This window comes from Callorhinus ursinus, unplaced genomic scaffold (assembly GCF_003265705.2).
Source record: "Callorhinus ursinus isolate GAN/ISIS: 27379988/994484 unplaced genomic scaffold, GSC_fseal_2.0 scaffold14, whole genome shotgun sequence".
NCBI lineage: Eukaryota > Metazoa > Chordata > Mammalia > Carnivora > Otariidae > Callorhinus > Callorhinus ursinus.
Genome location: NW_027397076.1, coordinates 38,146,799 through 38,171,217, shown reverse-complemented (window position 1 = coordinate 38,171,217; position 24,419 = coordinate 38,146,799). Strand labels below are relative to the sequence as shown.

Below are 24,419 nucleotides of genomic sequence, written 5' to 3'. Positions count from 1 at the left end.
ACAGGGTATTGGAAAGATCATCATTTGCTCAACAAATCTCTCAAATCACCAAAGATTAAGGTAGGATTAGTACTGGAGAAAACTGCAGTGAGCAGGAGCTAGTCTAAAACCGAGAGGGAAGAATTAAGATGGGGGAGAGCAGTGGATGACAGCGACAGTTGAAGAGCAGTGAGTGATACAACCGGATGGTTTAAAATTCAAAAGTCAAAGGCAGTTTTAAGGAATAGGGAGGGAGTATGGTCTGATACTAAATGCCAACATTGAAAATATAAGACATTTCACATAACCCATATAGATTTCACGTAATCTGGCTTTCACATACAATTCTTGCTTCTCTGTAAATCAGAAGATCTGGAAAAGCAGGCCATGTTGACTGACTCAGCGACAGTGATTCCTGGTTCCTCTAGTAGGAGAGTTGAAGTTTGGATCCCCTTTTCTACCAATTCACCAACTTAATAGCTGTCAAATACTTGTATCCTGCCTCTGTTGCTCAGTATATTCAGGTAGTCCCTTTGAGAGGTATAGGGCTTCTTAAGCATGTTCAGATCGACAATAAAATTTTAGCTATTTGAACAAAGGGATATAGAAACCTTTGTCCAAAAAGTATTGTCTTTATTAATTTTCAAGTGTATTTTGTGGTATACTTTAGCTGAGAACGACCTGGAAATTCAGGTAGGGGTAGGGGTACAAAATGATAGTGTATCATCAAATGTTGGTCTCTAAGGGGCACCATTGCCAAAGAGTACAAATCTGAAAGGTTTCAAATAGGGTTGCTATTCTTCGGTTGATGGCAACTGTCCACTCTACAGTCATTAAGGTTGAGTTTTTCTCACCACTTTCAAAGCATCTCCTCTTTTTATCAGCATTTGTATCATGCCTGTGTTGGGATATTACAGCATATACGATAGAATATTTCAAAAACAAGTCAGTTTTATTTAAACTCCATGTTGAAAGCAAACGATTCTGTCAAACACTTTGAAGAAGGAAAAAGTAGTGGAACAATGTTTTGTCAAGAAAGCCCAGGGAAAAAAGAATGTAGTAAAACTAAGTAGCAATATGGAGAATGGGCAACCTCATGAAGAAAAATGAGCACAACCTTTGCTTTGTTCTCTCTTTTGTTTTCCTGTTGTTGGTTTTCTTTTTTCCTTTCCCAACAATCCCTTCATATATGCACATTTATCTGTTCAACTTCAGGAAAAGTTGGAAGATGGTGCCAAACCTCTTGAATGGTTGTCTTCAGCTGAGTGATTATTTTTTTCTTTCAGTTTTTCTGGGTTTTCCAACTGTTCCTCAATAAACATCGCTTTCTGGCAGGGTAAAGCAAAATGCATTTTAAAAGAAGTAATGGCAGGTGTTCTGTCCATCCAGGCCAGAAGACAGCCCAGGCCAGGGCAGGCAGAAGGCGTAGTAGACTCCCCTCCGTTAGTTCTGCCCTCCTGGTCTTTGCCCAGCTCTCGCTCCCTGCTTTGTCTCTCCAGTCGCGTCCAATACCCAGAGCAACGAAAAGAACTGTTCAAAACGTAAAGCCTGTGAGAGGGGCCACGCAGACAGGGAGACCCCGCTGCCAGGCCGGGCGTCCGCAGGGGCATCGCTGCCGAGCAGCGCTTTGCGTCATGTGGGGCCCGCCCCTTGTGGGGCTCTCGGCCGCCTTGGCCGCCATCGTGGAAGCAGGATTTCCGCGGTTGTGTAATCGCACCTCACGGGCGCGGCGAGGCCCGGGCTCCGCATCCCTCCTCCGACTGGTCTCCGGCGGCCGAGCCATGGCCTGGACGGCGGCGGCGCGTTGCTGTGGGGCCCGCGGCGCGCTCACGGCGCACACGCTCCTATTCGACCTGCCGCCCGCGCTGCTGGGCGAGCTCTGCTCTGTCCTGGACAGCTGCGACGGCGAACTGGGCTGGCGCGGCCTGGGTGAGTGCGGCCCTCGGAGGCGGCGGCGGAAGCGGGCGGGGGGAGGGCGGCGGGGCCGCGGCGCGCATGCTCGGTCCGACCTGCCGCGCTCGCTGCCGGGCAACTCTGCGGGTCTGGGACCGAGAAGACAGAGCGGCCTCCCGGGGGCTTCCGACGGGGAAGCTGTGCATTCCTCGCCCTGGGAGGTACCCAGATACTCCCTGAGACCCGAAGATGAGCTCCCCCTTCTCTTTCAAAGACACTTTGGGTACTTGTGCAAGATTAAGGGAGCGGAGGCTTGGGAAAAGCAGCTACCCTCATGAAACCATCTAATGTTTATCAACTGTACGTGCCTTACTTGGTTCAGAATATTTTAAATCAGAACGCCTATGTGATGTCTTCTTATTGCAAAATCACCCTAGAATATAATTTTTATATTAAAACATTTATGCCTTTAATTTTATCCTTTGGTGTTTTCAGTGCACTTCCAAGTGCCCATCTTAGTTAAATTTCAGGTGAAAAGTAAAATATTATCTGTCATTAATGTGGCTCCCAATTTTCTTAATTAAATATTTCTTGCTTATCCAATTTGTGGCATGAAGGTTTATGCTAGATGATGTCTTTTTATTTCAATCTAGAAAGTTGGCTTTAAAACCATTTTAAGCAGTCATTGGGAAGTTGAGCAACTGCCTTTTGGAAGTCTTGAGTGTGACCACCAGAAATAATTCAGGAAAAAATATCTTTGTTTTGTTAAGTACTGGCACTTTTGTTCGATTTGATCTTCCATGATGACACATTTAATGTTAGTTGAAAATAAACACAGTCATGTCAGAACAGCTTAGCCTTAATTCTCTGAAATCGCCTTTTTTTTTTTAAGCAAGAATAGCAGAAGACCTATGAGAAAAAAAGTTTTGTTGTTGACGAACAATATGGTCACACTTTGTGGAATGTGGCATCGGGCTTCTAGGTATATATAAGAAACAAAACAGAGGATCATAGGGAAAGAGGAAAAAATAAAGGTGAAATCAGAGAGGGAGACAAACCAAAGAGACTCTTAATCATAGGAAACAAACTGAGGGTTGCTGGAGGGGAGGGAGGTGGAGGATGGGGTAACTGGGTGATGGGCATTAAGGAGGAAATGTGATGTAATGAGCACTGGGTGTTATATAAGACTGATGAGTCACTGACCTCTACCTCAGAAGCCAATAATACATTCTATGTTAATTAATTGAATTTAAATTAAAAAATGAAAATGGTTTATATATTATAAGCTCTGTAATTTTAAAGTATGACCCTTATGTAAAAATGTCAGAAAAGAATACTTGACTCTTTGACTTATGGAACACATAGAATATGCATTTGAGGGATAAGATCCTTCCCACACCAGATCTTTTTGAAATGGATGCATGGGCAGTTTTAGCACCCACTGGTTTCCTAGAATTACTATGTTCATGACAGAATAATCTTTTTATTCCAGTCCACAGGTGGTCAGTGGGGCCAGGTAGCTATCATAAATGTGTAAAACAGAATGAAGACTGAAAATGGAAGAGCGTATGTCCCATCTAAGAGGGACAGTTAGTCCTCAGTCCCATGTCACTGCTGCTTTTCAGGAAGTCCAGCCCAGTATTGCTGCTCCCTCCTTATCTCTCTCTCTCTCTCTCTCTCTCTAGGCATTGAAATCCAGACATTCACACTTCACATGGGTTGTCTTATATAGCACTTAACAGTTACCCTGTGAGGCAGGTGCTATTATCAACACCAATGTGTTAACAGATGAGGAAATTGTAGTACACATTAATTTACACTTGCCCAAATTGACACAGCTAAGGAGTAGCAGAGCCAGGATTTGAATCATGGCAGTTTGGATCCACTGCCTGTTCCCTTACCCACAGCCACTCTTCCAGACCATGACTTCCTCAAGTTCACGAGTGCTGACTGCTCTGCTCTTTCTGCTACATCTCAGAGCCTCTCTAAAGTATATTCGTTTCAGCCATGAAAGAACAATTCAGTGAGCCATTTCAAACATGCAGCCCCATTTTTTTCTAGTTGTGGAAATTAATGAAGACCACCCAAATGAGAACAAGCAAAGACTATTTATTCAAAGCAAGGGAGCCAGCCACCATCACTTGCATTTGACGGAGACCCAAAGGCAAGTGGGGAGTGGAAAAGCTTGATAGTGGAAAAAAGAAGGCTTCAGGTCTGCCATTATTGGAGGCAGTTGGCATGGAGAAGCTACGGACAGGCTAACTAGCAGGGAGGCATTCCATGTAATTGTGTAGGGTGCATACTTGGCTTTTTCCAGATGGTCCTGAATTGGAAGCAGGGGCAAAAATCAGGGAAGTGGCAGTTGTTAATTAAGTCCTAACTATTTGGGACTGATTGCTGCGGGGATTATTGTTTGGCTTCCTGGATTAGCTGCTACAGATGATAATATGACTTCCTGGACTAGTTACTGTATATACTAGATTGGCATCCTGAACTGGCTGATGCGTGTTGTGGGTCACTTTTCTGTTTTTATATAGAGTCTGGCCGTTGTTCCTTTATATATTCTTTCGTAGGAGAAGAATCTAAAATGTCTGTTCCTTGATTCTCCAGCTATAATTTACTATGCACATAGCTAGACTACATAGCTCTGAAAGGAGACCTAGAACAGAGCAGCTGCTTCATGAATTATTGGCTCAGCCAGAAGGGAAGCCTGACTCAGTTCAGGGCGGTTGAAGGCAACTGCCCATGTTAAATATGCTGAGTTTCCCTATTGGCACAGTGAAAGCAGAAAGACAGGAAGAGGTGCAGGGAGGGAAAACTTGACCTTAGAGGGTGAAGGGGAGAGTCCTGGAGGACTGAAGCAGGGAGACAGCCCCTTTTATGCTCAGGACAGTGGAGAGCCTGAAGATACAGAGTCTCCAAAATTCCATGTAGAAAACAATGCAAGAGTAATAGGTAAGCCTGTCTCAAGCTGATCATGATTCTTGATGATGGTGAATATCAGACTGTATTTACAAAGGCAGCTCTGACAAAGGTAGATCATATGGCAGCTTAGTCCTTCACAAACCAGAATGATCTGTGCAATCCTTTAAAGATACAAATGCCAGGATGCCTGAGTGGCTCGGTCGGTTTAAGTGTCTGCCTTTGGCTCAGGTCATGACCTGGGATGAAGCCCCGCGTCAGGCTCTCTGCCCAGCATGGAGCCTGCTTCTCCCTCTCCCTCTGCTCCTCACCACCCACACCCCACCACTCAGGTTCTGTCTCTCTCAAATAAATAAATAAATAATCTTTAAAAAAAATAAAGATACTAATGCCTAGGCCCCACCCCCAGAGCTGTTGATTCAGCAGGTCTACTTTAAGGATCCAGCATCTTTCTGTGTTTTGCAGAGGGTGAATCTGATGCACAGCCTGGTTTGGGAGCCATTGCTTAGGCCAAATTCTCTTCTTTAGTAGCATCTTAATATACCAGTTATTTTATCACACTCTTTCACTTCTCCACTTAATTGTTTTTTATCTTTAAACATAGTCTATGTATTGGGGCGCCTGGGTGGCTCAGTCTTTAAGCATCTGCCTTCGGCTCAGGTCATGGTCCCAGGGTGCTGGGATCGAGCCCCGCATCGGGCTCCCTGTTCAGTGGGAAGCCTGCTTCTCCCTCTCCCACTCCCCCTGCTCGTGTTCCCTCTCTCACTGTGTCTCTCTCTGTCAAATAAATTGCGTTTCCCTGATGATAAGTGATATTGAGCGTCTCTTCATATGTCAGTTGGCCATCTGTATTTCTTTTGTTTTATTTTGTTTTAAAGATTTTATTTTTTTATTTGAAAGAGAGAGACACAGTGAGAGAGGGAACACTAGCAGGGGGAGTGGGAGAGGGAGAAGCAGGCTTTCCCTCTTGGAGCAGGGAGCCCAGTGCGGGGCTCGATCCCAGGACCCTGGGATCATGACCTGAGCCGAAGGCAGACGCTTAACGACTGAGCCACCCAGACGCCACCTTAAAAAAAAAGTTTAAAAAAAAACATATTCTACATTTATTCTTCAAATCACTTTTATCACAAATGGTTATTAAGAATAATAAATCACAAGGTATTACATTCTCTGGTTGATTATGATTTTATGGCTTTGTAATGAAAGGAGGAGCCCACACTGAAAATGTTACTTATCTTATACTACCTTACAGATGTGGTAACAGAGCCTCTGGTAACAAGTCATTTCATTACATTACCATAGGGTGGTATTTGAATTAAATTGTTTGGAGCAGTTCACACCATGACATGTTTCAAGGCTTATGATATGCTGAGAGAGAAACCCTTTTACAGGTAGTCTATAATGGGTTGTATTCAATTGTCTTCCTCTCAAAAAAGGAAATAAAATTATCCTAGAAATTATTATTAATCACCTAAAGCAAATTAAATATAAAGTCAAATTAAGTGTGTCTTTGAATATTCGATAAAGAATCAAAATAATATAATAATAATAATAGCTGCCATCTGTATAGTGCTTACTATTTGGCAGACGCTGTGTGCTAAGCACTTCACATGGATTATGTCATTTATCACAAAACTTCTGTGAGGTAGATACTTTTTGTATTTCCACTTTATAGATAGGGAAACTGACTCTCAGAGAATTTAAATAACTCAAGTCATAGTCTAGTAAAGTGGAGACTAGGATTCTAATCAGGTGGTCAGACTCCAGAGCCTATGTTCTTTAAAAAAAAAAAAAAAAGTTTAGATAGACTTTATTGTTTAGAACAGTTTTAAATTTACAGAAAACTTTAGAAGATTGTACAAAAAGTTCTCATCTTTTATATCTTTTGCATATAGTCTGCACTCAGTTCCCCTGTTATTAACATCTTACATTAGTATGGTACATTTGTTACAATATCAATATATTATTATTAAAGTCCATATTTTATTCAGATTTCCCTCATTTTTTCCTAACCCCCCTTCTCTCTCCCAGGATCCCATCCAGGATTACATTTAGTCATCATGTATCCTTAGGCTCCTCTTCGCTGTGCAGACTCTTCTAGTTTTTGATGACCTTGGCAGTTTTGAGGAGTACTGGGTCAGTATTGGTCAGTACTGGTCCACCATTTTGTAGAATGTCTCTTGACCGAGATTTCACTGATGTTTTACTCATGATTAGACTGAGGTTATGGATTTTTGAGAGGCAGACTGCAGAGGTAAAGTGCCATTTTCATGACATCACATCAGGGGTACCCGCTATTTACATAACTTAACACTGTTGATGTTAACCAGAGCTGAGGTCCTATCTGTCGGTTTTCTACACTGATATACTTTCTCTTCCCCTCTTTGCATACTCTTTGGAAGAAAGTCACTATGTGCCGCCCACACTTAAGGAATGAAGAGTGATGCTTCCCCTCCCTGAGAGTGGAGGAGAGCCTGTGTTCTTTTGACGACCATGGAATTTCTCCCATCTTACAGTGTTCTTTCTAGATCTTATTTTTAGTCTAAGTTACCACCCCATTTCTCTGTTCCCTTTTTTTTTAATTTTTTATTGTTATGTTAATCACCATATATTACATCATTTGTTTTGGTGTAGTGTTCCCTTTAAGACAAAATTCTGCAAAAGGGATATTTATATTCCAGGCACTCCATTCGCTCTGGAACCTGCTCCAATCAGGCTTTCATCCCCCACTGCTCCATTAAAATACCTCTCATCCAAGGTCACAGTGGCTAAATCCAAAGGTCAGTTCTCAGTTCCCTCTTATTTGATACGGTTGATCACTCCTTCCTCCTCAAAACACTTTCTTAACTTCTAGAACTTACACTCTTTATTTTCTTCTCTTCTTGCAGGTTCCTCTTTATCCCTCTGACCTCCCCGAGTACCCCTGGGATCAGTCGCAGACCTCTTCTATTTATCTACTATACCCACTATCTTGTCAATTCCATCTATATGCTAATAACTGCCACGTGTCTAGCCTGGGTCTCTCTCTCTCCAACATCAGCACCATCTCTTATATTTGCCTACTTGACAGATGTCTCCAACTTAACAGCCCAGAAATGCTTCCCTCCACCAAAGTTTTTCCCCATCTTGGCTAATGGCAACCCCATCCTTCATTTGTTCCGGCCGAAAATATTAGTCTTCTGTGACTTCTTGCTTTCTCTCACAAACCACATCCTGTCTCTCAGTCTTATGTTGTGGACTCTGCCTTCGGTCTCTATCTAATAATCTGACTGCTTCTTACCACAGCCGCCACCACCATCCTGGCCCAAACCACTATCAGATCCCACTCGATAATTTCAGCAGCCTCCTAACTGGGCTCTCTGTTACTGCCCTTGCCCTCCTCGAGTCACTTTTCAGCATGGTGGCCAGCGAGCTAAAGTCTATATGCAAAGGATATTATATCTTTGTCCTATTCAGAACCCTTCAGTAGCTTCCTGTCTCACAGTAAGCCCCAAAGTCCTACATGGCTTCTCTCACTTCCTTCTTGTTTGCTCCACGCTAGTTGCATTGGCTTCTCCTGGGACATGCAAGGAACATTTTTCCTGCAGGTAACCCTGAGGCTTATTTCCTCACTTCCTTTGTGTTTTTAACTATTATCCACTATGACCACTTTTTAAAAATTGACAACCCCACATGCTCCTTATGCCCCTTTCCTGCTTTATTTGTCCCCACATCACTTACCATCCCTCACACACTTTATATATCTTTGTTTTTTGCCCATCTAGAAATAAGCTTCAAGGGAGCAGGAGATTTTTTTTGTTTGCCTTGTTTCCTGCTTACTCCTTTAGCATCTGAAATTGTACCTAGTACAGAGCAGGCATTCAGTAAATATCTGTGATTGAATAACAAACAGATGTCTGTTAAACATCCAAAACCTCTTGGGAAAGAATGTCAAACAAAGCGTTGTGGTAGATTCAAGTTGCGATTCAAGATTTTCTAATTTGATTTTGCCAATTTGTATGGGCTACAGGCCTAAACAAATTCTATAAAGAAATTTAACAAAGGAAGAAAGCATGGGGAAATAGTACTGATCATTACCTGGGTATGGAATCACACAGCTTCTGAGCTTCAGACTGAAATGCTGGTGTTGAGGGTGAACTGTTCTTAAATTTTTTTTGCAGAGGTAGTTAATGTTAGGTGCTTACCTGAATCTGGGATTGAGGGAGCAGGGCACATGGAAGGATACCTGAAAAATCATGCACAGCCCTGCCATAGAGTATAAGTCCTGCTCAAGTATGGGTAAAAAATAAACATAAGCTTAAGTATGGCAAAGAATTACTTCTGGTAAAATTTATTAGCTAGTGGGTGTTAATGCTATAGTCTGGTAAGAGGAGTTGAGCCAACTTACATGTTTGACTTTTGTTTGACTTCTTTTGGAATTAAAAATTAAATCTTCAGTTAAATGTTCTTTTAAAAGAAGGCCTGGAGGGCGCCTGGATGGCTCAGTTGGTTAAGCGACTGCCTTTGGCTCAGGTCATGATCCCGGGATCAGGATCAAGTCCCACATTGGGCTCCCTGCTCAGCAGGGAATCTGCTTCTCCCTCTAACCCTCCCCCCTCTCATGTGCTCTCTCTCTCTCTCTCTCATTCTCACTCTCTCAAATAAACAAATAAATAAATAACATCTTTTTAAAAAAATAAATAAATAAAAGAAGGCCTGGAGCACCTGGGTGGCTCAGTCGGTTCCACGGTTTGCCTTCGGCTCAGGTCACTATCTCAGGGTCCTGGGATTGAGCCCTGCATCGGATAGGACAGAACCTCAAGTGGGGCTCCCTGCTCGGTGGGGTGTCTGATTTTCCCTCTCCCTTTGCCCCTCCCCCTGCTTGTGCTCTCTCACTCTCTCTTTCTCTCAAATAAATAAAATCTTTAAAAAAATTTAAATAAATGAATAAAAGGCCTAATTGTGTTGTGTGCTTTGTAGGAAGAAAGAACAGAGGCATCTTTTCCTTTTCCCATCATGTTATCACAAAACAAAAGAAGGTAGTCTTAATTTACTAGGGGTTTTGGCATGTGGTTATATGCAAATACAGATTCCAAACAGGGGTGTGTTGCGTTATTCTAAAAAAACCCCTTCAGAGACATATTTGCATTTGGAGAGTGATTTCTGCAGTTGAATTCCCCCATGGTTAGCACTACCTTGACAGTTCTGCCCTCTCAAAACAAAGCCTGAAAGGAACTTTGAACATTAAATGATTATTAAGCAATCAATGTCTTCAGATAATCTGAACTTTTCAGGTGGACTTTTTGGCTTCTATTATGCCAAGATGCCTTTCAAACAAAAGATTTGCCTTCCAAAAAACAATGATTTAAACAATGCTTACCTAGAGCATATTTTTCTTAATTTATCTTTTTCTTTAGAGTGCTCTCAAGTTTAACAACACAATTAGTCATTGAGAAGTTTACTCTTTGTTTAGTACTGTGAAGAAACAAAGTTCTATGTTCTGGAAAAAAACAAAGAAGGATTAGGGAAAACTATGAATATTGAAGGATATAGCTAACGTGTCAAGAGTCTGCGTTCCTGTCCCATCACATTGAAGATCTTGTTTTCTAGAATCTGTTCCAAATGAACTATACACTTTATGGATGCTAATAATACTGCTTAGTGGTGTTTCTGTGCAGAATGCGTCATCATTGAAGAACAGCTATTAAGGTTGCCCTGTGAATCACCAGTTAGAGAAAGAGAAAATATATTTCATTTCTCATCCTGGAAGCAACCCATGCATGCAGTATCCATTTCAGCTGAGCCTGGGTCAGTTTTACTCGGTGAACTATTACTATTAGAAAAAATACCTCTGCTTTATATAGACCCAGTGCAAACTCAGAACCCTCTGACCCTGGTCAGTGTTAGGAAACTCAAACCTCAGCTCTTTTGGCATCTGTCGTGCCTCAAGTCACAGGATGAGAAGGCACAGAATCATGGCCTATTGCCCTTTTAAAAGGGAAATTCAGAAAGTCAAAAATGGAGAATAGAATTATGTGGGAAATCTGACTTGAAAAGTTAACTCCAGCTCTCCTTAGCAGCTATAAACTATTCCTTTTCTACTGTGAGAATTGTGAGCCATAAAGTGTGTTTACCTTCCTATGTGCATATGTTGTTTGTGAGACTATTGCCACCAGATGGATCCTCCCAAAACTAAAGCTTCCATCTTGGCATCACCTTCTCAGAAGTCTTCCATTGGCCTTGTTTGCTTTCAGAATAGAGTTTCAGATTGTATGCTAACACTCAGGGCCTCTGTCCGTCACTCAGCAAATATTACCCATCAGAAAAAATTCCCCATCTGACAGGCTCTTTTCTCGTCTTTCAGCCCTTAAACCTTGCCCCAATCCACCCCTGTTGTAAAGTGAGCTGATGTTGTAACCAAACCGACGTTGAGTCCCCACCTTGGTGAGTCAGGCACAGGTTCAGTTGTCCCACAAAGAACACTTTCATGTGCAGCAATTAAGGAGATCATGGGGAATGACTTGCAAAGCTATGACTCCCACAGAGAGGGTGGATGTGTTCCTCTTGTTTAGGGCTAGGCTGAATATTTAGCTAGGGAAGCCTTGTCATCCTATGTAGAGGCAGGCAAGAGGTCACATGCCTCTATGGATCTTGTGTGCTATGTAAATGAGGCTGAGCCTCCTCCTTGGGCAGAGATTTTCGAATTATAATGAGGTAAAGGTAATTGTAGGCCATTCCAGAGGTCACTCCATGGTCTCTCTGCACAGGCTCAAGTCAGGGTTAGCTCAAATGGTCTGGGTGGCCTGGGCCAGCAGGAAGTCTTGTAAGGGCAGAAGCCACTACCTGGAGGGGTGGTTTTGGGGTTTCACTTCTCTAAGTTAAGGGGAAACCCAGAAAGAAGAGCTTTGGGAAAAATATAAGACAGAGTGTACAAGCAGGTGGGCAGCAAAGGCCAGGTCTCGGGGTCTAACTGGTGACGATGTCACACCCTCATTCTCCTCCCTGACTGTGAGAGCCCACAAGGCTGTCCTCTCTCTTCATGTCTTATCCCAAAGTCATGTCATGTCTTATCCCAAAGATTCGAAGTGGAGAGGAACTGGGTTTTTTTTTTTTTTAAGTTTATTTTTTTTTTTTTTTTTTTTTTAGTGATCTCTACACCCAATGTGGGGCTCGAACTCACAACCCTGAGATCAAGGGTTGCATGCTCTTCTGACCAAGCCAGTCAGGTGCCCCGAGAGGGAGCTGTTTTATTTATTTATTTTTTTAAAAGCCTATTGTATGTTGTATAAATATTATTAACTGACATAGTTCATTATACCTGCATTATGCCTAATACTCTATAAATGTTAGCCAATTAATTTACTAATAGAAAAAGTAGAAACCTAAACTTTCACTTTGCTGAAATTTGATATTTAGTGTTCCCCTGTTGGAATGTTAATTTGGAGACTGGGAAGTGTTCTAAAGACTGGAGGTATTTTAAGGTCAGTTCTCCTATAAACAGCACACCAGAGAGGGGCAGCCAAACTTAGTGTCTGTTTTGGGAGGGATTTCAAATGGATTTCAAAGGATATTTATTAATGAGAAGTTTGAAACTGTTCAGTGACTTGCCTAGAGTTGCACCATAGGTCAATGGCAGAGCCACCCCTAAACCCACATTTTCATGCATATATCCAAGGGGCCACAAGAGTCCTCTGTCTTGACTTTTCTCTTTTGAAAACAATATAGCCTCAGAGTTCATTCTTTTATCTTGTTTTCCAACTGAAATTCCAGTGATTTTCTTTTTCCTCCCCAGTATAGTATATTCCATCCAATAATTCCTTAAACAGTGGCCTCTCTTTAGAAATACTTACAGTTTTAAACTTGGTTCAGGCTCCAGAAACCATTCCTCTAGGGAGCCTTCCATGATGCCCTCATCTTTTTTTTAAAAAAAAAGATTTTATAAGATTTTATTTTTAAGTAATCTCTACATCCAACATGCGGCTTGAACCCACAACCCTGAGATCAAGAGTCGCATGCTCCACTGACTGAGCCAGCCAGGGATGCCCCCATGATGCCCCCATCTTTAGTTAGGGAACCCTCTTCTTGCTTTACACATGCTTTTTTTTTTTTTTAAGATTTACTTATTTATTTGAGAGAGAGAGAGAGTGCACGAGCATGGGAAGGGGCAGAGGGAGAGGGAGAGGGAGAGAAAGAATCCCAAGCAGACTCCACACTTAGCGTGGAGTGCAACACGGGGAACGATCTCATGAACCTGAGATCATGACCTGAGCTGAAATCAAGAGCCAGGCACTCAACTGACTGAAGCACCCAGGTGCCCCTCCACTTACACTTGATGTATGCAATTACTGTACTGCTAGCACATTAAACAAATGTTTGAACTTGTTAAAAAAAATGAAATTCAACCAAGTAAATCTGAAGATCTAATTGGCTTTATTTAATGATTCATGAATCGGTCCATATCCCATCCAGCAAATAGAGGGGAGTTCAGGGAGTTGTACAAAATGGAAGGTTTCTATAGGAAAGATGGTGGGGCAAGAAAGTTATTAGCAAAAGGAAAGGATTGTTCCTGGCAGGATCACTTTCCCTTAGGGAGAAGAGCAAGGTTTCTTATCATGCAAATGACCTCATCTTCCTTTGGGGATAGAGAGGGCCCATGTAACAGATTACTTCATTGGCCCTGATCAGAAAATTCCTGACTGACTGGTTAAGATTTATATTTCTGGGGGATGTTGAAACTACAGTTAGATTAGGTATTAAGCCCTGTTTGGTGACTTGGCCTAAGTGATGCCGTTTGGGGCCTGTGGTTTTCTTTTTAACAAATATACTGATTTGCACTATTTCCCCTAAGAGCTTCTAGAAATAGTTAAATAAAGTGTTTATGAAAATTGTGCCTCAACCAAATAGGTAGATTACATCATCAAAGAAATACATTAGAATAGAGTTACTACGTCTTGCCAAGTATTTTTGCTTTGAAGGTCCCCTTCTATTTTTTTTTTTTAGTGATAAGCTGTCTAAAATATATATTGACATTTGGATAGTCCTTGTCTCTTCATGAGACATCATCTCTTCAAAGAAAGAAATAATAAAAATATTCTTGCCAGAACTTAAAATATGGAGGAAAGGCAAAGACATTCCTACTTAATGATGTCAGATACTCTGCTGTAGTGGATTTTCCCTCTACAGCCTAAGCATGCATTCATATGGAATGTCTCAACGTTATCATCCTTTAAAATGTAGTCACAAGAGCTGCAACTTCCTTTCACTCTTTTCTGATGCAAGATGTGACTGAAGTAACAGAACACCCAAGATAAAACTTTGTGTGTATTAATCAGGATAGACCTAAGTTAGCCTGCAGTAACAAGCACCACCAAAATCACTGTCTGTGGTTAACATAACAGAAGTTTACCTTTGCTTGTGGGAAGAGCACTGAGGGTCCAGGACAGCTGACCTCCATGCGGTGGCCCAGCAATCCAGGCTGCTTTAATCTTGAGGCACCCCCATATTGACATGTGCTTCTACCATTGCTGTGGGGGGAATGGGAGCCTGGTGCATTATGCCCTGGCTCTTCCGTGTTTCTGGCTGAAAGAGACACATAGGCATAACTAACCCAAGGCAGGAAGACCTAATTCTCCCTCTCTGATGGGGTAGAGGACTAGAAATATTGGTAGGCACTGGTTATATCTACCAAGTCAATTGTTCATTCACAGAAAGAGGGGCAGTTATGATTTCATATTGTGATCTCTGTCAACTTTCAGGATTTACTTATACTCTCAGCAAAAACATAAAGTTAGAGGAAATTGAATAGCCCAGCAAACCCCTGAAGGACTGAAAATGTGGGGAGAAGGGATGCCATATTAGATCCGAAGATGTTTGCCTTTCTGATGTCTTGATTGAAATACTATAACTGGTGTAGTAGTTTCCTAAGAAATTTTTTAAAACTTTAGAGTCTGAAATAGACTGAACACAGATAGTTCCGTAGGGGACTTACTGCACTTCTCCAATCTGAGCCCCTGTTTGTCCTTTAAAAGGACATCAACCTTTGGAGAATATCCTTGGTGAATAGGTGAGTTCCTTCAGTGAGGTTACCTTGGTTATTGCTGGAGAGGAGCTTCCAAATTTATGTGCAGCAGAGGAAGAGAAGACTGATTTCCATAACCAGTTATGGTGATGTGTTGAGGGTCCCCATGACCACACTCAGATGATAACTGGATTTTATCTATTGATGTGCATCTGGCTTCCTAATTTTTTTAGACTTTCCAGAGGACAAAGGTATGAGAGGATGCTGCCATCATCATCACTGACTCCAAACCGCATTGCTAATTTTAGTGCTCAAGATGACTGGGCTAGGGCGCCTGGGTGGCTCAGTCGTTAAGCATCTGCCTTCGGCTCAGGTCATGATCCCAGGGTCCTGGGATCGAGCCCCACATCGGGCTCCCTGCTCAGCGGGAGGCCTGCTTCTCCCTCTCCCACTCCCCCTGCTTGTGTTCCTTCTCTTGCTGTCTCTCTCTCTGTCAAATAAATAAATAAATTTTTTTAAAAAATTAAAATTAAAAAAATACACTTCAAAATCTGGAAGTTGTCCACAAAGACAGTATAATTTTTTACCTGAAGAATCCCACTAACTCAGGGTGTCATAAAAATTCACATACTTTCAGTAAGTACAGCTTTAAGATATTTATACAAGACCTTATATAAGTCATATACGCTGTTTTTGAGCAATTAAAATCCTAGTATCCCAGTAGAACATTTCCCCGATCCTACCCAGAGATTAGCTTTTAATTGCCCAAAAATGTTCAGCAGCAAGAGAGTATTGAACAAAAATTTAAAACAGCATTCCATTAAAACTGCAACAAATGACCCTAACTACTGCAAATGAGTAACCACACTGACGGGAGTGAGGAAGAAAAGAACTAACCTAGTAACTTTGGAAAATAGGCTCTTACCTGAATACTTTCAAACTGAGGGCAAAAAGACTTATACATAAAATGCTGTATTTTGGTTAAAGGGTTTCTCACAGGGGTATAGGTTAGCAGTTCTGAATGTAGTAGTATTGAACAAAGAAGTAAAGACATTGTAAATAATGAGAGTGAAGTTTCTTGCTGTTTGGGAATAAAGTTACAAATGAGGAAGAGCTCAAATATACCATGTGGTGTTGACTTAGAATCACAGGTATCTGTATAAAATCATGGTTTTCAATATGTGTACAGACAGAGAAATACAGGTGTGTGGGTTAATGCATATACACATATTTCCTAGCTCTGTCTGCTTGGAAGCAGTGGAGCCCTGGCACTCATGAGGGCATCCAGCACCGACATCTTGCCTTCTAAACACATTATCTAATAAAAGGAAACAGGACTCCTGGGAAAAGTAATTAATTCCAAGGCTGGGACAGGGGAAATGCAAAATGATCCTGGAGCATCTTGTAGGGTCAGAAAATAAGGAAGTGTTCCAAAAATTATGGGACTTGTCACAACACTGGACCCAACCTGGATGGACAGAGCTGGAATAATTGTAGCACCAAAGTAAATAATAATAATAATAATACTGGATTTTAAGCTATAGAATAAAATAAACACTCATAAGTCCATACTGATATAAATAAGTTAGTTAAATGGGGGAGAATAGATAGCACTTTCCTACAGACGAATTATAGTTAATGAACTTAGGAGGAGGAAGGGAAAACAGAAGATCACCATTAAGCAAAGACCACAATAATTATTATGATAGAAAAGATCCACTGGTGGATGCAAATGTTTATGGGTAAAATCTGAGGAGAAGCAGGATATTTCCATAGTCTCAAAGTATCTCCCCCAACATAGTTATTAATTTTACAAGGAAAGGTAATTTCATAGTAAAGGAACTTACTAAGGTGGCAGATACCACCTTAACTAAGCAATCAAGATTAAGATCACTAGTGATAGGACACCAACATCATGACCCTCTTGATATTATGCACTGAGAAGGACACAATAGTATTTCACTGTCCTTAAAGACAAGGAAAGACTGAAGACCATGAGAATGGAGATTAGGAAGAAGTGAAAACAAATCGCACTGTGGGAAACTGGGTAGGATCATAGAACAGGAAAAGGGCATTTGTAGAAAAACTTGTGAAAGTAGAATAAGGCCTGCAATTGAGTTATCACTGGTTCTGATCATTGTACTAGGTAATATAAGATGTTAACATTGGGAGAATTTGGGTGGGAAGTAGATGCTAAAATTAGTTCAAAATAAAAATTACAAATAATATGAAATAAAACATATAAAGTGCCCCCAAACAAGTATTCCAATAAAAGTAAATTATTTTTTGGTTCTTCCTTTTGCAATTTCCACAGCGGAGCGACTTTCAAGCACCTGGCTGGATGTTCGTCACATTGAAAAATATGTAGACCAAGGTAAAAGTGGAACAAGAGAATTACTTTGGTCCTGGGCACAGAAAAACAAGACCATCGGGGACCTTTTACAGATTCTCCAGGAGATGGGGCATCATCGAGCTATCCATTTAATTGTGAACTATGGTAAACATTTATGATTCTTTTGATGTGGCTCTCAGTCCATTTTATAGGAAATGTAATTTGTAAATGTAAATACTGCATTTTATTCAAGACATTGACTGGTCATGCTGTGTCACTGATTCCTTACCTGAGGCTTTATCTGAAGGCTTTTATTACTGTTTGGGTTTTTTTTTGGTGAAATTTTCTTTCCTTTTTGCCTAAGTTATACAACACATTCTTCTCTACCACTTGTTAAGTTTTTTAAAATTTTTTACTTGGAAACTACACTTTTTAAAATGTTTTATTCTTAGCTAGGAGAATGAGCTCTCCATCCAAAACTCTGAAACTATTTGAATCATAAACAGAATCACAATATTTGAGTAAAATATACTTTTATAATTAGTTTTATCATATGATTAGAAGTCAAAATATAATTGGATTCTCCTCCCTGTATTTTGTTTTCTTAAAAGATTTATTTATTTATTTGAGAGAGAGAAAGAGAAAGTGCACGTGCACACACATGCACGAGTGGGGACAGGGGCAGAGAGAGGGAGAGAGAGAATCCTTGAGCAGACTCCCCAGGAGCAGGACTCAGGGCTTCATTCCAGGACCCTGAGACCATGACCTGAGCCAAAACCAAGAGTCAGCAGCCTAACCCACTGAGCCACCCGGGCACACCCCACTCTACCCCCACCTCCAGCCCCCTGCCCTGTATTTTAGTGCAAATGATACCTGCAGAATAACCCTGGGATGTATCTTTTATCTTTACTGCTGTTTTTATGTCGTGGCCTGTAACTGTACCTTACTTGTCTGCTATCCATTCACAGTGGCTTAATACTTCCCTCTATTTGTCTTGTCTGTTTCTGATGCTGTGTCTTGCCTTCCATTTAGAGCAACCTGATAAGTAAAGCTCATGAAGCTTTTTCCATTCATCTTTATCAATAAAATAATTTTCTAATGTCACCTGTTCTGTTTATTCCACTTCAGATTTAATCTTTAAAAAAAAAGATTTATTCACTTCAACAAGAATGTTCTTGAGTGATCTTGGGTCTTATATTACAGACTCAGGGCTATTAGGCTGGAAATTCTTTTGAATCAGCATCCTTATTCTTTTGGCTTTTTCATCCAGACATATTTTTAGTCCTTGGTCTCATAGAATGATTTGCGAGTCGTTACTTCCTCTTCTATTTTGGAAGAAGTTGTAAAGACCTGATGTTAATTCTTGTTTAAATGTGTGGCAGGATTCACCTGGGCTTTTGTTTGTGGGAAATCATAGATTATTAATTCAGTCTCTTTCCTTTCAATACATCCATTCAGATTCTTTATTTCTTCTTGAGTTAGTTTTGGCAGTTTGTGTCTTTCTAGGAATCTGTCTGTGTCATTTCAGTTATCTAATTTTTTACATACAGATGTTCATCATATTGTCTTATAATTCTTTTTATTTCTATGAGGTTGGTAGTTGTGTCTCCCCTTTTGTTTTTGGTTTTAGCTATTTGAGTCTCCTCTCTTTCTTGGTTAGTCTAGCTAAAGGATTGTCAATTTTGTGATAATTCCAAAGTACCCACTTTGGTTGCATTGGTTTTCTCTTTTGTTTTTATGTTATCTGTTTCATTGATTTCCAGTATAATCTTAATTCTTTCCTTCTGCTTCCTTCGGTTTAGTTTACTCTTTCTTTTCTAGTTCCTTAAGGTAAAAACTTAGGTAATTGATTTAAGATTTTTCTTCTTTTTTAAGGCAGACATTTACAGCTATAAATTTCCTTTTAAGCACTGTTTTTGCTGCATCCCATAAGTTTTGGTAGGTTGTGTTTCCATTTTCATTCATCTCAAAGTGTTTTCTAATTTCCCTTGTGATTTCTTCTTGAACTCATTGGTTACTTATGGATTTGTTGTTTAATTTTCATGTATTTGTGAATTTCCCAAAGTTCCTTCTGTTATGGATTTCTATTTTAGTTCCGTTGTGGTCAGAGAATATGCTCTGAATTATTTCAATCCTTCCAAATTTATTGAGGTTCATTTTATTGCACAAGATATGGTCTATCCTGGAGCTTGTTCAATGTACACTTGTGAAATATGTGTATATTCTTCTGTTTTTGGATGGAATGTTCTATAGCATGTCTGCCAGGTCTAATTGGTTTGTAGTTTGTTCAAGGAGGTCTGTTATTAATTGATTATGTTTTGTTGCCAGTCTTTTAAGCAAAGTAATTTTTAAAATACAATACAATCTAAGAAAACTAGAAGATGAAGTAAAACTTTTCTGAAGTCTGAATGAAAATGTCAGATGTGACAGCAAAGTATTTCAGGGTTTTCATCTTTTATAGGAAACTACATAGACTACCTCAATTCAAATAGAACAGACAGAAGTTACAGTGTGCATTCGGGAAGGGGTGGTAGGTGTTTGTGGTTGACCATGTGTGTGCGCACGTACACACACACACACACACACACACACAGACACACACACACACACACCTCTAACACCTTATGGCATAAGATAGGATAAAAAATAAAGTAACCTAGGGAGATATGATCCCATGATTGTAGAACTTTAAAGTGTATGGGCAAAAAGCTGATACAATGTTGCTTTTTCCTTTCAGTTTTCTGCTTTATCCTTTAATATTTTTAATGATGTCTAACAATAATCTAAGGTAGGTATTTATGTGTTAACTGAACAAAAGCATGTTTGCATAATATTTGATCCTTAGAAAGCTATTCACATATGCAAATTTGTAACCATTCAAAGAGAATGAAACTGAGCTTTAGAAATTAACATTACTAGCAAGGTGTTTATTTACAGTCTAAGAAAGAAAAAAAAACATGCTTATTAGAGACATAAAATTTTTCTGTATCTAGCTTCCCTTATTTCTCTTTCAGGAGCAGTCTTGAATCCTTCAGAGCAGAGTCATCAGGGAGATGGATTTCCAAACATGTTACCCAAGGTAGAGTGTATGTGCATAGATAATGAACCTTGAATCCTGTTACATATATAATTGAGCATGGGGAATGAAATTGTCAGACAGAAAAATGCTGGATTTGCAGGTACTTTTCTCAAAGCAGAAAATCCTCAGCTCTCTCATTACTCTTTGTTTAGTTGGGGATTGAGGAATTAGAGATTTGTGAGTGTTTTAAGAGTGAAGAGCTTTCTTCTCACAGTGGTCTATCACAGATGAGGCTTAGAACTATTAAGAGTGCTGGCAGCTGTGCATTTATCTTAATTCAGTTTTTAATTTTCCTGTTCTAGTTGGCGTTTTGCATGTTGCTGTTGGTTTTATTGGAACAAATAAATTGGCAGTGATTGTTTTTATAGCATTAGAAGTCATTTAAAATTGACTATAACCATGACATTGAGTTTTTGCAGTGGTATGAAAGACTTAACTGTATATAGCAATGAATCCTATTGAATTAAATAAAGTAACTTTGCTTTCTACTAGCTTTTTTCTAAATTAGATTCTACTCTATTGCACTCTAAATTAGATTCTACTCTATTTCTAAATCAGATTCTACTCTATTCTACTCTATAGTCCAGGGGGAGTTTTGGATTCCTGTTAGGGTTCTGTTCTTTCTAGACTTACGAAATGGAATTACTTCAGTCTGTATTTCCTCTCTTAGGAAACAGCTAATGTCACAGTGGATAATGTTCTTATCCCTGAACGTAATGAAAAAGGTAAAAAAAATTTTTTTTATTTTTACTTTAAATCACGTTTTGCTTTAAGTTAACTTACAGGGAGGAATAACCAATAAACCTATTAACTCTTCATTAATATGCAGGTTTAGGGTAAAGTTTTCGTGGATATCAAAATACTTGCAGTTTTGACTGACAGAGAGCTCTGATGGATGATATATTGTGGTGATATTTTAAAAATCCATTGGCCAATAGAGAATATAATGGTGGTCTCTTCCCTTAGGGGAGTTTCATATTTTCCATTAGTGAAATTTGCATTTTTATGTGTCATCAGAAAACATTTAAAAATTACCCTGGGTTTTATATAGTTTTAGAAATTTCCATAGCCCTTGCAGAGATCTTTAGAGATGTCTGTAGAGCAATGCTGAAGGTCACTGTGAAAATCCCATTATTTTCCATATCAACTTTATTAATTTATTAGCAGGGAGAATAATTTAGTTCTACCTGGGAATCATTCTGATAAACTTTAAAGGCTAGTAAATCTGCTTTGCCTCATCTTTACCACTAGATCTGCATATTCTTTGGTTCAAAAGAGAACTAGAAAAGTTGGATAAAGTTGGATAAGGTTTTGGTCCCTTAAGATTTAACAGTAAGTTCTAAATCAAACATAAAATGTGGAAATAGAGCCAAAATCGGGCTCTGAAGGATTTAGCTAAGCTTTTCCCTTTGGATATGTATTTGATTACCTTTTGAATGTTTTCTCCCAATCTCTGCTTTAGATGATTTTTTGAAAAGCTGAAGCATCTTCCGAATTTACTCTGAGGAAGTAAGTTAGGAATAGAGAGGATTTGGCTCATGAATAATGTTTCTATCAGTCATTCTAGGAGAATATTGTTTAGTCATAAACTTCTATAGTTTTTGGGTTCTTTTTTTTAAATGGTTTTAGGTTCATAGTGAGTCAAAAGCAACCCATTGATCTAATGACAAAGAAATCAAATCTTGGAAAAGTTTCCCCAACTAAGTTCTTTGGCTGAGCTCTTTGGAAGGGTGATAGAATCACAGTGCTATTGTTCAGATATCTAAAAAGCCATTTGGTCTCTGGAATGGTGGGTGCCAGACCCGAGTAAATGGGCAGAGAGCACATGGTGGGCTTCAGTCTGGGTTCCTGGGCCCTGCCCTGCTGGTTTTCTGCTGGGCTCTGATGTATTTCTAATATGGAAGTCCTGGTTCTTTATAATGGTGGCATTGATTCTTAAGAAGAGAAAAAGTAACTTATCTTCTCCCTACTTTCCTTCCTAAGGAATATTGTTTAAATCCTCCATGAGCTTTCAAAACATCAGAGATGGAACCAAAAATTTCCACAAAGATTTCCTAATTGGAGAAGGGGAGATTTTTGAGGTATACAGAGCGGAGATCCAAAACCGAACATATGCCATTAAATTATTTAAACAGGTATGGAAAGAATTACTACCACGGGAGATCAATTCCATTTATTTGCTCATATTTCATACTAGAAAGTGTCATTTTTCATCAACATTGAAAGGAGGTATATTTGAAAATAAAGTTTCATAAATGGAAATAAGATATATGAGCTCAGGTGACTGGAGAAAAGACTGTGAAATGACTGCCTGTCTCGCAGGAATGTGGAAATGAAATTCTTCCCATCCCCAGATGTGTCGAAGGAGGAGGACTTTTCTGAGAAGCCTTGCAGGACCATTGGCACTTTGCTTGTTCTGGGCTACTCCAGTTTTCTTGTTCTTTTTGGGATGGACAGTGTCTGTTCCAAGTAGCTTCACAGGCTAAGCCACAGGCTGATATTTATAAATTGTATTGTGATTACATTGTCATGTATCACAGTTCAGGAGGGCTGGAAGGAGGAGGCTTCAGGTAAGAGGAGCAAGGCAATGATCAGAGTAGGAGCTCAGGAGAAAGCTGAGGGGCCACAGCCAGTAAAGCAGAAAGGGTACTGGGGAGTCATACTCAGGAGTCAGGAGACAGGGACGCACACAGATACCTCAGACAGCTGCTCTTCATGTTCCTCATTGATAGTCAATGGTCAATAAACATTTATTAAACTCTTGCTGGGCTGGGTGCTGAGCAAGAATGAATGAGGCATAATTCGGTCCTCAGGGAGCTCAGTCTTTTTTTTTTTTATTATTATGTTCAGTTAGCCACTGTATAGTTTTTGATGTAGTGTTCAATGATTCATTAGTTGCATATAACACCCAGTGCTCATCACAGCACGTGCCCCCCCAGTATCCATCACCCAGCAACCCCCTCCCCCCACCCCTCTCCTCTCTGAAACCCTCAGTTTGTTTCCCAGAGTCCAGAGTCTCTCATGGTTCGTCTCCCTCTCTGACTTCAGGGAACTCAGTCTTATGGGGCAAACAAACGGTCAGGTAAAGAAAAGATGAACGTGTAAGGTGAGAAGTAGTTGAGCAGAGATTTGTATAAAAGGTCATGGGATCCCGGGAGAGACAGCCAGAGCTCCGATGTGCAGCCACAGCCTCATAGCGTTATCTCTCAACACCGACTTCATCACCCACCTCTCCCCAGTGGGCTTGATGGTTTTCTTTAAAGAGTCTTACTTATCTTTGTATCCCAGAGTGTTATTACAGGGCCTGGCCCATGGAAGTTGCTCAGTAAATGCTCATTAGGTGAATTGAATGAAGCATGTATGTCCTTTTCATGAATTTAGCTGCTAATCTCTAGGAGTAAAAAGACAGGAGCTGACAAAGTTACCAGAGACTTAGAGACTGTACAAAGTCCTACACACCAGGAAAGATGGGATAATTTAACAAAGACTTAGCCACAGAGCATTTGTTTTTAAAGAAATGTGGTTTTGTAAAATTGGGACATTAACTTCAGTACCTCAATAACCTATCTTCAAGGGATGGAAGTGGGGAAATGTACAAGATGCGTTAGGTGCGTACAGATCACCTGGAGATCTTACGATGCAGATTCTGATTCAGCACACCTGGGTAGGGACCTAGATTCAGCATTTCTCACCAGCTCCCAGGGAAGCCGATGTTCCTCATGCACAGACCAAACTTTGAGCATTAAGAGTGCTAGGTTAGCATGAACACAAAAACTAACCCCTTCCTTTTTCAGATTAAGAAAACAATGACCTCAGGGATGTTAAGTGACAAAAGTCACAAATATTGAGTGTTAGAAATAGGACTGAGACCCAATCCACCTGGCTTCCCGGACAACGGCTTTTTAAAATGTAAATTCTCATAAAGCGGTCCTTGAAAATGATTTGTTAGCCTAGTTTATTGTTTCTGACTTCCTGGATTAATTTTTGGAAAATAGCTTCCAGAATTCCTGCTGGATTTCTCTCCCTTTCTTCCTGAGAACAGAGCTCTAAAAACCCTGCCCTGTCTTGCAATTTACAAATAATAGAAATTTACAGCTGATGGAGCCTAAGAATATTTAACTCTTTCGTGGTAGAAGTTAGGAACTGGAGATGCAGAGACATGCAGTGACATAAGGTGTATAAAGCCATCAAGAACGATACCAGGTACCGAGTAGGTG

The 24,419-nt window shown here is 40.2% G+C and overlaps 1 protein-coding gene across 2 annotated transcripts in view; it reads left to right on the top strand.

The window, feature by feature from the left end:
* The first annotated feature begins 1,444 nt into the window (after window positions 1-1,444).
* Window positions 1,445-24,419, top strand: part of IRAK3 (interleukin 1 receptor associated kinase 3) — a 47,475-nt gene continuing 24,500 nt past the window's right edge. The window contains exons 1-5 of one of the 2 annotated variants that reach the window (XM_073900702.1): window positions 1,445-1,908; window positions 17,106-17,165; window positions 20,138-20,202; window positions 20,873-20,927; window positions 22,186-22,337. In XM_073900702.1, coding sequence (XP_073756803.1) covers window positions 1,614-1,908; window positions 17,106-17,165; window positions 20,138-20,202; window positions 20,873-20,927; window positions 22,186-22,337 — 627 coding nt within the window. In that variant the 5' untranslated portion in view covers window positions 1,445-1,613. Of the gene's footprint in view, window positions 1,909-17,105; window positions 17,289-20,137; window positions 20,203-20,872; window positions 20,928-22,185; window positions 22,338-24,419 lie in introns of both variants that reach the window. The other variant, XM_025882810.2, reaches the window with a different exon arrangement.